We start from the raw sequence: 12471 nt of genomic DNA, 5'->3' as shown, positions 1-12471 counted from the left end.
TTCCATGCTGCTGAATCAGGTCTCCAGAGGGGATCTCCTCTTCCTGAAAGAAGCAGCTTTCTGCGCCCCATCAAAACCCTGTGCCACGCAGACAGTTTTTTTTTTGCAGACAAAAACCTCCGGGTTTTTTGTGGAGGACAGACGTGTGCCTTTGTGCACACACAGAAATAATAAAGTGGCTTGTAAAGGGTTTTGGCCAAGTGAGCTGACAGGACAGGGCTGCCCCTGCCATTAATATTGTTTTTAAGGAAAATATTTTACAATAACTTTGGTATCTTGGTAGCATTTTTTGTCTAAAATAAGACTAAAATGTTCTTTTAAATCTGTCCACTCTGTCAAAGATTGTCACTGAGTGTAGACCTAAGAAAAAGTGCTTCTTTACTGCACATATTTTGTTGTTTTCTTCTCCATTTGCCTTAAGACAACAATTGCAAGCAGTCACTTCATGCCAGAAAGTTTTCTCTTCCCTTCAAACTAGCAAGATCAATATTACACAGAAAATGCCATTGCACTTCCTTTCTGATCTCTTTCCCTATTCTCTGTGCCCTGGACACATTTAATGCTTGCCAAGGAAACAAATCACCAGCTGCTGTTGCTCATGTGCAGAAATGAAATCAAAAGAAAGAAGAAAAATAGAGCGTAAATCCTGCATTTTAGGGTCCTTTCTTCTCTCACTGTATCTGAGACTCAGGCACGTGACTGCATGTGTTAAAACGCCAGGCCCCTCAACACATCATAGACATCCACATTTTTCAAAGATTTTTACAGGAAAAATAATTCTTTTACCTACCATATGTCATTAACGTATTTGCTTCTTTCCTGTTGCTGTGTTATATGCTTGTATTTAAACATGTACTTTCTTTCTCATAACTCATCCAGTTCTTCTTTTCTCCAGTAACACATAAATGCTCAATGTATGGTGTATGTCTCTGGTGTCCTGTTGTATTTGATAAATGAAAGGAGATAAGGGTTTATCATATCTGTTCTCTCTTTCAAGAAGTGCATGTTTCTGATTTTGAAATCATTTTTAAGCTGCGATTGAAATAAATGAAATCTTCTGGAAAGAATCATCAGGACTTCCTACTAACTATCAAAATAAAAGCCATCCCATGCAGAGCAGGTTATATTTGGCATGCATCTACTGGCTAAGTAACATATCCGATTTGGCTCTTTGGTTCGGAAAGAGGATTAGCCAATGTCTGACAGATATTTTTCTATTTGTGGAATATGAGCGTATTCAATTTTAAGGTCTGTTTTAGGAAATTGGCTTGTACTTATGCAAAAGGTTCAATACGGCATATCATTAACAAAACAGAATTTGTGCAGAGGACGTCACTTCCCAAAGCATTTGGGGAGGAATTTGGAAATTCTGGGGGGAAAGAGGGAAAATGAAACCTCCTAGCCTATGTATGTTGGTGCCCCTGGAAAGCATGTAGAATATCATGATGTTCTCATATCTCTTTGAATAGTGAATACATAGTTGTTGGCCTTCTATAGCCCCTGTATAATATGACTGTGAACAATAGAGATGTGTTTACACAGTGACCCTAAACAAATCCTTATCTTCTCTCTGAACCTTTTGTCTCCGTGTCTGTGTTTGGCTGCATGGCGAGCACATTCGTGTACTGAACCGTGTAGAGTAATATCATTTGTATTTAACATTGTCTTTGTAACTGTTTGCGCTGCTAGCTGCTACACTGAAGCAACCATGCTGTTCTCAAGGCAGTCAACCCTTGATGATTTAGATGGACCAGACACTGTTCCTAAAACAAGTGAGCGCGCTCGACCTAGGCTTCGTAAAATGCAGAGCATGGATATGTCCTCCTCATCAGCTGACAGTGGCAGTATAGTGTCAAGGTGCTTAACTCATGCATGCTTTGTTCACTCATTTACCCATACCATTATACTTGTTGCAGTGTATATAAATTTGCATTTGCAGATCTGTGGTGTGCAGAGTGGTTTGCATGGTTAATGGAAGCTTTACTGCCTTCTGTGTCGTGGCACGGTTCTGTGGTTCAAAGTCAGGGTCATAAGCTAGGACTCCTTTGTTGTTTCACTTATTCTGTGTTTTTGTTTTCCATCCTTTGTTCATGTATTTTTAAAAGTCTGTCCATTACATTTCATTAAAATGGCTGTCAAAAAAACCAGACTCTTAAGCCTGTTAAAGAAGAGTCTGATTTTTCAGAGCTACCAAGCTGATGATTGTTCTTATTGAAACTGGAAGCTGGAAGTGAAGTTTCTCAGTTAATGCCTTATCCTAAATATGGACTTGGGTGTCTAATTTTAGAAACTAAGATAGGCAAGTATTGGCTCTGTTCTTTCAATTTTTAGTTTTCCCCCACATAGGAAAGATTGTTAAATATGTTTTGATTTCTTTACCATTGATTTACAGTCTGTGAGGTGTTGGAATTAAGAAAAGGGAAATTGCTATGAAAAGATAGTGAATATTATTAATATCCTGCTCAAAAGAACAGTTCTGAGCCATTCACTCATTTTTAGAAGGTAAAACTCAGGGATTTATATGACATTGTGAAATAAAAACAGTGTTTCAGCTAGTAATATAAATATGGCATTTCAAAGCATATTAGATCATTCTTTTCCTAATTTCCACTAAATTTTTAGTGTTGATCAGTGTTGAAGTGATGTGATTTTATGTTTTTTGTGCATTTTAACCCGAATGATTGCTAACAGGAAATATCAAAACATGCATCCCAATAATATTGTTTCAAATTCTGGTTAAAAGTCTACTAGAAATAAATTTATCTAACATAGTTAGATAAGTTATAAAACAGTGTAAAAGGAAAGAGATAGAACCTGGTAGGAAATGGTAGTGCCAGCTGGCTTTGGCAGTAAGGTTTTCTTGAAAAGGTTATGTGAAATCATGGCCTCATTCATTTCCCAGGAGCTATGTGAAACCTGGATTTGTCTCTATTGACATAGAAGTACACCCAGCCAGCAAAAGACACTAAGTTGATGCCTTTTGTCTAACCTTTGGAGAGAGGCTGAAATGGAGATTGAAATAAAGAAAGAGTAGTGTTCTAGGGGAAAGATTTAAAAAAAAAAAAATACTTGTGAGGGTAAAAAGGGTGAAAGCAAGCCCAAAAAAAAATTGTAAAAAATGATGGTGTCCAGATTCCCATCTGGAGTCATCAAGATGCTTGAATTTATATCAGCTAAAACTGTTGCAGAGCACAGAGCATTAGGAGAGAAAGTGATTATGGACTTGCAAAGCCAACAGTAAGCAAGGTGAACAAGCAGAGAACTGAACAGAGTGAATAAGAACAGTTGAAAAAGAAAGTAGGTCCATATGGAAGAAAAGCAGGCAGGTAAGGTTAAAAAGAAATGAAGACTGTAAAGAAGAACATAGGGCAATCTGAAGGTAAGCAAGATACCCTGTTACTGGAACAGTTTTATAATCTGGATTGCATTTCTCCATTTTTGCAATTTTCTTGTTCTTTTACTTGGAATCCGATTTGATGTGTGTTTTCAGCTGTTTTTCCAGCTGTATACAGTACCCATAGGGTGGTTGTTAGAAGCACCTTGTTTAGAAGGAACCCCACAACTGTCTATCATTCACCACAGAGCATGCTTTAAATAAATCTAACAGCAAGTTTTGGTTCTGGTAAGAAAGCGTTTAAACTGCTTTCAGAAAGCTAGTGTAGTTTCTCTTGATGATAGTATTCATTTGTCCTTTCCTGGTATGAAAAGACAGTGAATCACTGTGAGTACACTGGCATGCCATTCGAGGGCAAACAGACCCAGATGGTCCATCTGTGTAAGAAAAGATCATGTCGTAATGTTTTCTACCAAACGATGTGAACTTTGAGGGTCTCGGAGTGCAGTGGGGTTGCTCAGCTGTCTACGTGAAGGTAGAATGAACAAATTTCATTTTGTGATAAGCCTCATAAGCCTCAACTCTCTCTCTTCATCCTGCCCTCACAGTGAACCTACACAGGTCACCATGCTCTATTCTCGTCAGGGGACAACAGAAACCATTGAGGAGGTAGAAGGGGAGCACGAAGAGGAAGGAGCTCATTCTGCTTCAAGGCAGGATGAAGAGGATGTGGAAGATTATAGCTTGGGTTCTGAAGGAGCTGCGCTTACTCCTGATACTGATGTGCCATTGTACTCCACCGTGGATAGCAATGCAGAAGCTCCACCTTCCTATAGCAAAGCTGTCAGCTTTGAACACCTTCCTTTTGGCTCCCCTGATGACTCAGCTGGTAAGAGTCTCATGATGGTGAGCCCAGATGACAGTCGGACGGACAGACTTAATGATACGATTCTCCCTCCATTGACGCATGAGCTAACAGCTAGTGAGCTGCTTCTGAACAAGTAAGGACCTTTAAGTGGGGAAAATTTTTGGTCCCAGTCTGTGAAGTTTTGCCATTACGGTTTTTTTTTGTTTGTTTTGTTGTTGTTGTTGTTTTTTCCTCTCAGTACTATGGTTTTTGATACAGACCTTGTGCTAAGTTTGATTTAAGGGAAGAAGCTCATTTCCTGTGCAGTTGTTCTAATTACAGATTTCTAAAATGATTCAAATTCATGCTGGAAAGAATCTCTGCTTTCTCCCCAGATACTATAGCTAATTGTTCCAATTAGCATCAGATTTCTGTACTCCAATAGCCATGGGGTCAAGGGCTTTTCTAAACATTCCATGCAGACAGGGCTTCTCTTCTCCAGACAGCTGTGATTTCAAATAATCTGCTTCCAGAGCTATCTGGGAAAATGTTTCTTGTTTTATTATTTTGGATTACTATAAGGGAAACTCTGACCTTTGGCAGAGTATTTGTTTAAGCCAGTAGTATTTGAAGGCTATGTAGAGAGACCACCTTGCTAAGTGCTTTCACAGGGGATAGGATGCTCCCTCTTTGCTCCTCAGATAGTGTGCTCAGTAGTGCCAGTAGTGGGCTCAAATGGTGCCACAGATCTTCTTCCTCTGCTTTCTGGCCTGACTCAACTGAGGGAGAGCTACCATGAGTGTAATGACAAAATCTTAAACCACCTTGCAAACTGACTACATCTAGAGAGAGAGAGAGGCTGTATAGATCTGACATTGTAAATGTAAATGTAAATGTAGTGTCCTTTCTTCTGGCTGTCCATAGTTGTTCTGACCTTCCACCCTAGATCTCAGATGAGGGCACGCCTTAGGAAAAGCAGAGAGAATTGATTATGTGGAATTTATATAATAGTTTCTTGCTGCCTTTTCTATTGTTTGAGTTAGGTAAGTGGGAGGAGATTGGACACATATAATGATCAAGAGCATTTATTATTTTCTGAACTTACGTTGTGGGGCTATTCATAGCATGCATGTCCTGATGAACCTCTGGATCTTCTCTTAATTCCTGCCTGTGTTAATAAATAAGATATTAATCCAGACAGGGCCACACCAGCATTGTGTGATTTACATGAAGTGTGTTGGCTGGGCAACTGTAGGAAAGTTATCAAGTCAATTCTCTGGGTAAATTTAAAAAAAAAAAAAAAAAAAAAAAAAAAAAAAAAAAAAAGAACAGTGCTTCTGTGCTTCTGATTATTTTTCTTGAAGTTTTGTGAGCTTAGATTCAGGTTACTCGATTATAATACCGAATACCATTTTTTTCCTTCATTATACTTGCCAACAGAATCTTATAGTTTTTCAAAAGGAAAAATAGCAGCAATTAACAAAGCAGCTCTTGTGAATTTAATTTTTATTTAATTTATTGTACTGTGTTCCTAACAGGATGTTTCAGGATGAAGAGCTAGAGGAATCAGAGAAATTCTACGTTGGTCAGCCTCGAGTCTTGCTACTTATTTATGCCCTGTACAATACATTGGTGGCCCGGTCAGAAATGGTGTGCTATTTTGTGATCATTCTTAACCACATGATCTCTGCCTCCATGATAACCCTGGTGCTTCCAATCCTTATATTCCTTTGGGCCATGCTGTCTGTTCCTCGGCCAAGCAAACGTTTCTGGATGACAGCCATTGTCTACACTGAGGTATGCTGTTGTTTTTGCAACCCTGTATGTCAAACATAGAAAAGTGAAGTTGTAAGCTTTGCATGGTCTCTTTTCTGGTTTTGGTCTCTAGGATCTAGGGGCCTGTGGCCTTCCATATTAATGTAAATATCTGCTAACATCCTTAGCAATTTCTATGGTACAAGAAGGTCTTGTTTTGTTTTTCTTCACTGCAATGGGTGACATCCTTCCTGACATGTAAAGCAGTTATCACAAAAAATGGACCATTTATAATCAGCTACTGTGTACTCAAGTGACAGTGTACAGTGCCTGTGGTATCTCAGGTACCACTGAACATCGTCTGTTGGTAAATGCTGATTTTAGTCATTGATGAACTTTTCACTCAGGAAACATAAACTGTTGTTCCTCTGTAGCAATGAATGTTTGCTAATCTTCTTATAAAGCTGACAAAATAGTCATATTTGTCTCCTCTTAATGTTATGAGGCTGCCATGCTTAGAAAACACCCCAAGTGTGTTGTGTTACTGAACAGGTAGCCATCGTTATCAAGTACTTCTTCCAGTTTGGCTTCTTTCCTTGGAATAAATATGTGGATTACACAAAAGATAAACCTTACCATCCACCCAATATCATTGGCATCGAGAAGAAAGAAGGCTATGTGCACTATGATCTTGTTCAGCTCCTTGCTTTATTCTTCCACAGATCCATTTTAAAGGTAAAATTATTTTTTTTATTTTATATTTAATGTTTTTGTTTTAATTTTTTAGTCATTCATGTTACATTCCAACACAACAAATTTGTCATGCCCCCTAGTGAACAGTGTGATAAATGTATACGATAAATACTGTCATATAAATACAAGTTTGAAATGCTCTCCTTTTTCTTCCATTAGTGCCATGGATTGTGGGATGAAGATGAGAAAGGGGACAGCTCCAGTAATAAAGAAGATACTGATGATGAGCTCTCTCTGACAGGAGGCAGGAGAGACTCTTCAGGCTCTATGAAGTCTGTCAATCTTGCAGCATCAGTGGAGTCCATCCATGTCCACTTCCCCGAGCAGCAGACTGCAATCAGGAGGAAGAGCTCTAGCAGTGCATCACAGCTTTCTCACAGATCCAGCTTCTCCTCACACAGATCTAAGAGAGGTAAATGTCATGGCATTTCTGGGATTTGAAGAGCAAATGACCATTTCCCATAGGATCATCCTGCTGAAACATTGCTGTGGAGAACACAGAGACTACTGAATTCTGTTGCTCCTCTGTGAGGAAATAGAATATGAACCAAAATATCTTTTGCATTTGAACACGCTCCAAACCTTCCTAAAGTTCAAATGGAGAACTGTACTTTGAGATTCAGTATGTTTTTAAAATGACATTACCCAAAAGCTGGGAAAGGAACGTTCAGCATGGCCCAAATCCAGAATTTCTGGTTCAGTATAATCCCCAGCTAGAGAGAACTCAAAGCACATGTATTTCTCATATCTACATTTAATGGTACTTAAAGTGAAAAAAAAAAAAAAAAAAAAAAAAAAAGGAGAAATGTTGAAACAGATTACCTCTTCTGAAAAAGAAGGGTTTACTACAGCCTGAATGTATATTACCAATTGAGATGACTGAGTCAGAACAATCAAGTATTTGCCTTTGGCACTATTCTTCTCCTTTTAGTTATTAATTTAGATCTGCTCGTTGTTACACCTATACTGGATATTGTCAAGATTTTATCGTATCAGAAAATAATAACCATATGGATTTATTTCAAAGCGTCTTTCAAATGTGGGACTCAGATATGTGGTAGAATTACTTTCTAGTTTTTGTATTTAAACTTTGATTTTGAATTTGCTTCTTTCTCTTCTCTTTCCCTCTCCTTTTTCTCAGGAAGTACCAGTACAAGAAACAGCAGTCAGAAAGGAAGCAGTGTGTTAAGCATCAAGCAAAAATCTAAGAAAGAGCTTCTTATGGAAAAGTTTCGAGAACAAATGATCAAAGCCAAGGCCTTCACAATTAAAAAGTGAGCAAAGTGAGGAGTTGTGTGGGCTTGGGTGGGAGGTTGCAAACAGCTGACTAATGCAGTAAAATGTTTTAAAGAGAGCAGGTTACTGATTCTGTTAATTCAAATGGAAGAATGGATATGTATGCTATTCATTATATTGGTATGCTTTCACCCTAAGTCTCACCAGCTGAACTTCAGACAAATTAGCAGAGGTTCAGACAGCACTGCAAGGGTGTTTACCTGTCTGATATGTAGCTAAAAATCCTGTGTGAACTGATTTGGGTGCCTATGTATATTTCTAATAAACAAATGCCAATATCATGCTTTAGCAGCTCAGTTCAAGGAACTGGTGTCTCTGATGACCTGTGAAGAGGCTGACAGAGATGTGTATCTTCACAAACATTAATTATATAAATTCCAGACACTTTTCTTCAGTGCCAGTTACAGTGTTGTTAAATCACGTTGTGCTCATTGTTGTTTTAGGACTCTCCAGGTGTATGTGCCAATCAGACAGTTTTTCTACAATCTTATTCATCCAGACTACAGTGCTGTGACTGATGTGTATGTGCTGATGTTCCTCGCAGATACAGTGGACTTCATCATCATTGTGTTTGGATTTTGGGCTTTTGGGGTATGTCATAGAGGGCATCTCTACATAAATTGTCTGTTGGGACCCGTGTTGTGGATGCTAGGTTCCAAACAAGTGTCCTCCTTCCTCAACAACTCTGTTACATTTTCCTTTTCAGAAACACTCTGCAGCAGCAGACATCACCTCTTCATTATCAGAGGACCAGGTCCCGGAGGCATTTTTGGTGATGGTGCTCATTCAGTTTGGTACCATGGTGGTAGACCGAGCACTGTACCTCAAAAAGACTGTCATGGGAAAGGTCATCTTCCAGGTCATCCTTGTTTTCGGAATACATTTCTGGATGTTCTTTATCTTACCTGGAGTGACAGAAAGGTATAAACCTTATAATTGGACAATTTGGGTTGAAAAGTCATGCTCTACTAAGTTATTTGAATGTAAATTTGAGAGGGTTATAGCTAAGCTTTGGAATCATAAACAAATTTATTCTCAGTCTCATTCCTAAGCAGAATGTCAAAATGTCTTTCTACAGCAGTAACAGTGGCCAATGTAGGTTTGAGGAGGTAAGAGCTAGATTATACAAGTATGTAATGAAATATTCTCAGCTTGGGTCAAAAAAAAAAAAAAAAAAATAGCAGGTGAGAGAAAGCTTGCTCGTAGCTGAGCACTCAGCTGAGACAATGCTGGCCTCTGTTTTGTTTTCCCACCTCCAGGACTGGTTTACGTCTTTTATGAGATAGCTGCTGGATACAAACTGAAGTAACTCAGGGTGCAGTGATCTGAATTTTGTTCCTCTCCCCTTCCAGCTATGCCATGCTTTCCTGCCTTTACACCTTTCTTTCTTATCAGGAACCTTGCTTTTCTGGCTGCACACTGATTTAGAAGACTTAATAGAAAATGTCTCTCAGGGTAACCTGTAACTTGTCACTCTCCCGGAAAGTGTGAACTTAATTATGGATTTGAATCTCCTTAGGCTGAAGAAGGTCTAAAACCCATGTCTCTTCTGAAGAGCAAAATTTCTCCTCCTCTGCTTTTGTCACATGGCTTTGGAGGTGGTGTGGATGTAGTCACCTGCTGTATGAAATCTTGTATGACTTGCCTGGTCCAATGGACCTAAAAATCTAACATTTCCTATTGCATGGCTCAAAGCAGTCTGCTCTGCAGAGGGGTTAATGTTTCTTCTCTAGTCTTAGGCTAATTCCACTCCTACTTAGGACTTTAAATTTCTTTACTCAATTGACTACATAGAGGATTTGGGCCTGTCACTTGGGCACATTTCACTTCATAAACAGTTAAGTTGTTGTATGGGGAAAAGCAAAATAGGAGCATAATGTAAGAAAGAAAGAAAGAAAAAGTCTGATTTCCTCTTAAAAATTGATTATTTTTCCTCAGCGCAGTAATAATTGCACCCCTATTTTAACAAGTGTATTTTTCAAGTGTATCTCTTATCTACTGAGCATTGAAAATTGAGATTAAATTTTAGCTTGATTTGGGCACTTAAAAGAAAGTGCAAGAAAATAATTTTGAGTATTTTTGGTGCTTTCATGAAATATTTATCTCATGTTGTTAATCTCAAACATGCATCTGGAACTCCTGTAGTCCTTGTAAGCCAGGCTGACTCTTAGAACCACATGCACATTTCTTAATTGCAATAAATTTGTGAGATATAATTTCAAACAGTGGATCATGTCTGGTTCACAAATCCTGTCCAATGTGCAGTTCCAGCATGTTATTGGGCTGCTGTGAGAAGGGGTTCACCAAGATGGTTAGTGGGGTAGAGCATATGATAGTTGTGAAGAGGTTCAGTGAATAGCGTTAGATTAGCCTGCAGAACATGATGACTAAGCTGCTTTCAGAGGTGCAAGAAGCCATATAGGCAAGGAGCCACAAATTAGAAAAGGGAAATTTGTGCTAGATATGATGACAGATCTTTTCACCATGACAGTAGTGCTCCATGGCATTTGATGATTGCTCCATGACTAGAGCAATTTGCACAGACAGGCTGTGGGATCTTCATCTTCAGAGATATTCAAAACTCAGCTGGACAGGTCCCTGAGCAGTTTGGTGTGATTAGACGTGATTCAAGCAGGGAATGATGCAAAAGATGGTCTTCAGAGGTCACTCCAACTTAATTCCTTATATGAGTCCATGATGTTGGAGGTATCTCCATGAATGCAAATTACCATTAAACCTGCTTAGAGTCAGTGCAGATGTCAACCATCTGAACGGTGAAGAGAAACAGTGTCTACCCAGGACTTGCAGGGCATGTGTCATTGTAGTGTAACTGTACCACTGTGGTGTAGCTAGACAACTCTAGTGTCTGGAGGGACAGAGCGCTGCCCCAGAGCCATCACTCGCAGGGAGCCTGTTCCCAGTCTCTCGCCATGACCCTGAGGTGTCTACAGATGCTGTTTTTAGTCTTCCTCATCCAGATTCTTTCAAATAGTGTCTCACCAATGCAGCAGGGTCAGAGGCCAAAGGTTTTTCAGCAGTTCTCAGGAAAGGGAAGCTGCCAGAAGCACAAAACTTTTCAAGCTAATTCTGTCATACACAGGTACAATGCTCATCATTTTCCTTTATCTGTCTTTTCCATTACAGGAAATTTAGCCAGAACACTGTTGCCCAGCTCTGGTATTTTGTGAAATGTGTTTATTTTGGCTTATCAGCCTATCAGATACGCTGTGGATATCCAACTCGTGTTCTAGGCAACTTCCTCACTAAAAGTTATAACTATGTGAACCTGTTCTTATTTCAAGGGTAAGTCTAGACCTACTGCCCTAGTCCATTCTTCCATGAAATAAGGACCTGTTATTGTGAGATGCTGGGGTTATTCATGACTGCTCTTCACAAGCTGCTGGAAATGAGACAGTAAATCTTACACCATACTGCTCTATCTGTGCCACATGTCCCCTGTAGTCCAGAAAGGAAAAAAACAATTTCAGGAAATTGCAGAAAAATCAGTCTCCTGTCATGAATATGAAAGCCTGACTTACCAGTCTGACACTCAGGGCCCTTTTTTAACACCTGTAAGAAATCACTTCTGTGAAAGAGATATGGGCTACAACATTATGTAATGCTATTTGTTCTATAATCCTAAACAGTAGCAAGGCAACAAATCCTGAACAAGTCATTGGAGCAGGCTTACAGGCTGCAGTTGAAAAGGAGAATAAGTGAGAGAGAGTACATATGAGAAAAAAAAAATCTGTGCACCAAAAAAAAAAAAATGTTTCCTTTGTGTATCTTTTGGAAAATGCTGCACATTTGAAGCTCTTCAGGGTTAGGAGTGCTGGTGCAATAACAAATACAGCCTCACCTCAGAGTGAAAGGTGGCGTTACGGTTGTGCTGTTACCATGATGTTGTGATTAAGCTAGTTCAAAGCATATGAAAAGCACAGAAAAGATGGAATAGCCTCAGCCTTTTCCCAATATTTTCAGTATGGGTTATGTCATTCCAGTAGAAAGAGTTATAGAAGAAAGCTTTCTTCACATGAAGTATTCTTTGTGACCTAGCCAAGCAGAGAAGTGTGGAACTAGTAAAAGGAATGGTGCACTTTGAAAAGCTGCTCTGTGCATGTTGCTTTCTTGTTAGCCCACCTTCTGCTGCTGCTTAATCCTGGGTCATAAAGCCCAATCCTGTATGCAGTTGAGGACTGCCCACCTACTGTAAAGAAACAATGCACCACTTGGGGTAAGGAGGCATAAAATGAAGTCCACAATTCTGCAGACAGGCCAGGCTATGTTCTTCTGTGCCTTCAGATCAGAGGAATTTGGGTGTACAGGGAACTCTGTTTTGTACCATTCCATCAGTGGCTCATGTACAATTGCTAGGTGTAATGATGCAAAAGCACATTTATGGCCTCACAGGGGGACCTAGAGAAACATGAGCTGTGGCAAAAGATACTACCCTCAAAACATCAGTTATTAGTCATACAGTCTCAGG

The 12471-nt window shown here is 39.4% G+C and overlaps 1 protein-coding gene across 14 annotated transcripts in view; it reads left to right on the top strand.

Moving 5' to 3' along the window:
• PIEZO2 (piezo type mechanosensitive ion channel component 2) overlaps positions 1 to 12471 on the top strand; it is a 457465-nt gene that overhangs the window by 431229 nt on the left and 13765 nt on the right. For 12 of the 14 annotated variants that reach the window (XM_035318189.1, XM_035318191.1, XM_035318190.1 and 9 more), the window contains 9 exons: positions 1690 to 1857; positions 3943 to 4335; positions 5720 to 5978; positions 6489 to 6671; positions 6849 to 7101; positions 7831 to 7963; positions 8429 to 8576; positions 8692 to 8906; positions 11130 to 11288. In XM_035318189.1, coding sequence (XP_035174080.1) covers positions 1690 to 1857; positions 3943 to 4335; positions 5720 to 5978; positions 6489 to 6671; positions 6849 to 7101; positions 7831 to 7963; positions 8429 to 8576; positions 8692 to 8906; positions 11130 to 11288 — 1911 coding nt within the window. The remainder of the gene's footprint in view (positions 1 to 1689; positions 1858 to 3942; positions 4336 to 5719; positions 5979 to 6488; positions 6672 to 6848; positions 7102 to 7830; positions 7964 to 8428; positions 8577 to 8691; positions 8907 to 11129; positions 11289 to 12471) is intronic. The other 2 variants (XM_035318200.1, XM_035318202.1) reach the window with 1 other exon arrangement.

The sequence above is a fragment of the Oxyura jamaicensis genome, chromosome 2, assembly GCF_011077185.1.
Source record: "Oxyura jamaicensis isolate SHBP4307 breed ruddy duck chromosome 2, BPBGC_Ojam_1.0, whole genome shotgun sequence".
NCBI lineage: Eukaryota > Metazoa > Chordata > Aves > Anseriformes > Anatidae > Oxyura > Oxyura jamaicensis.
Note: the sequence above shows the minus strand (reverse complement) of the source record. Positions and strands in the feature narration are given on the sequence as shown.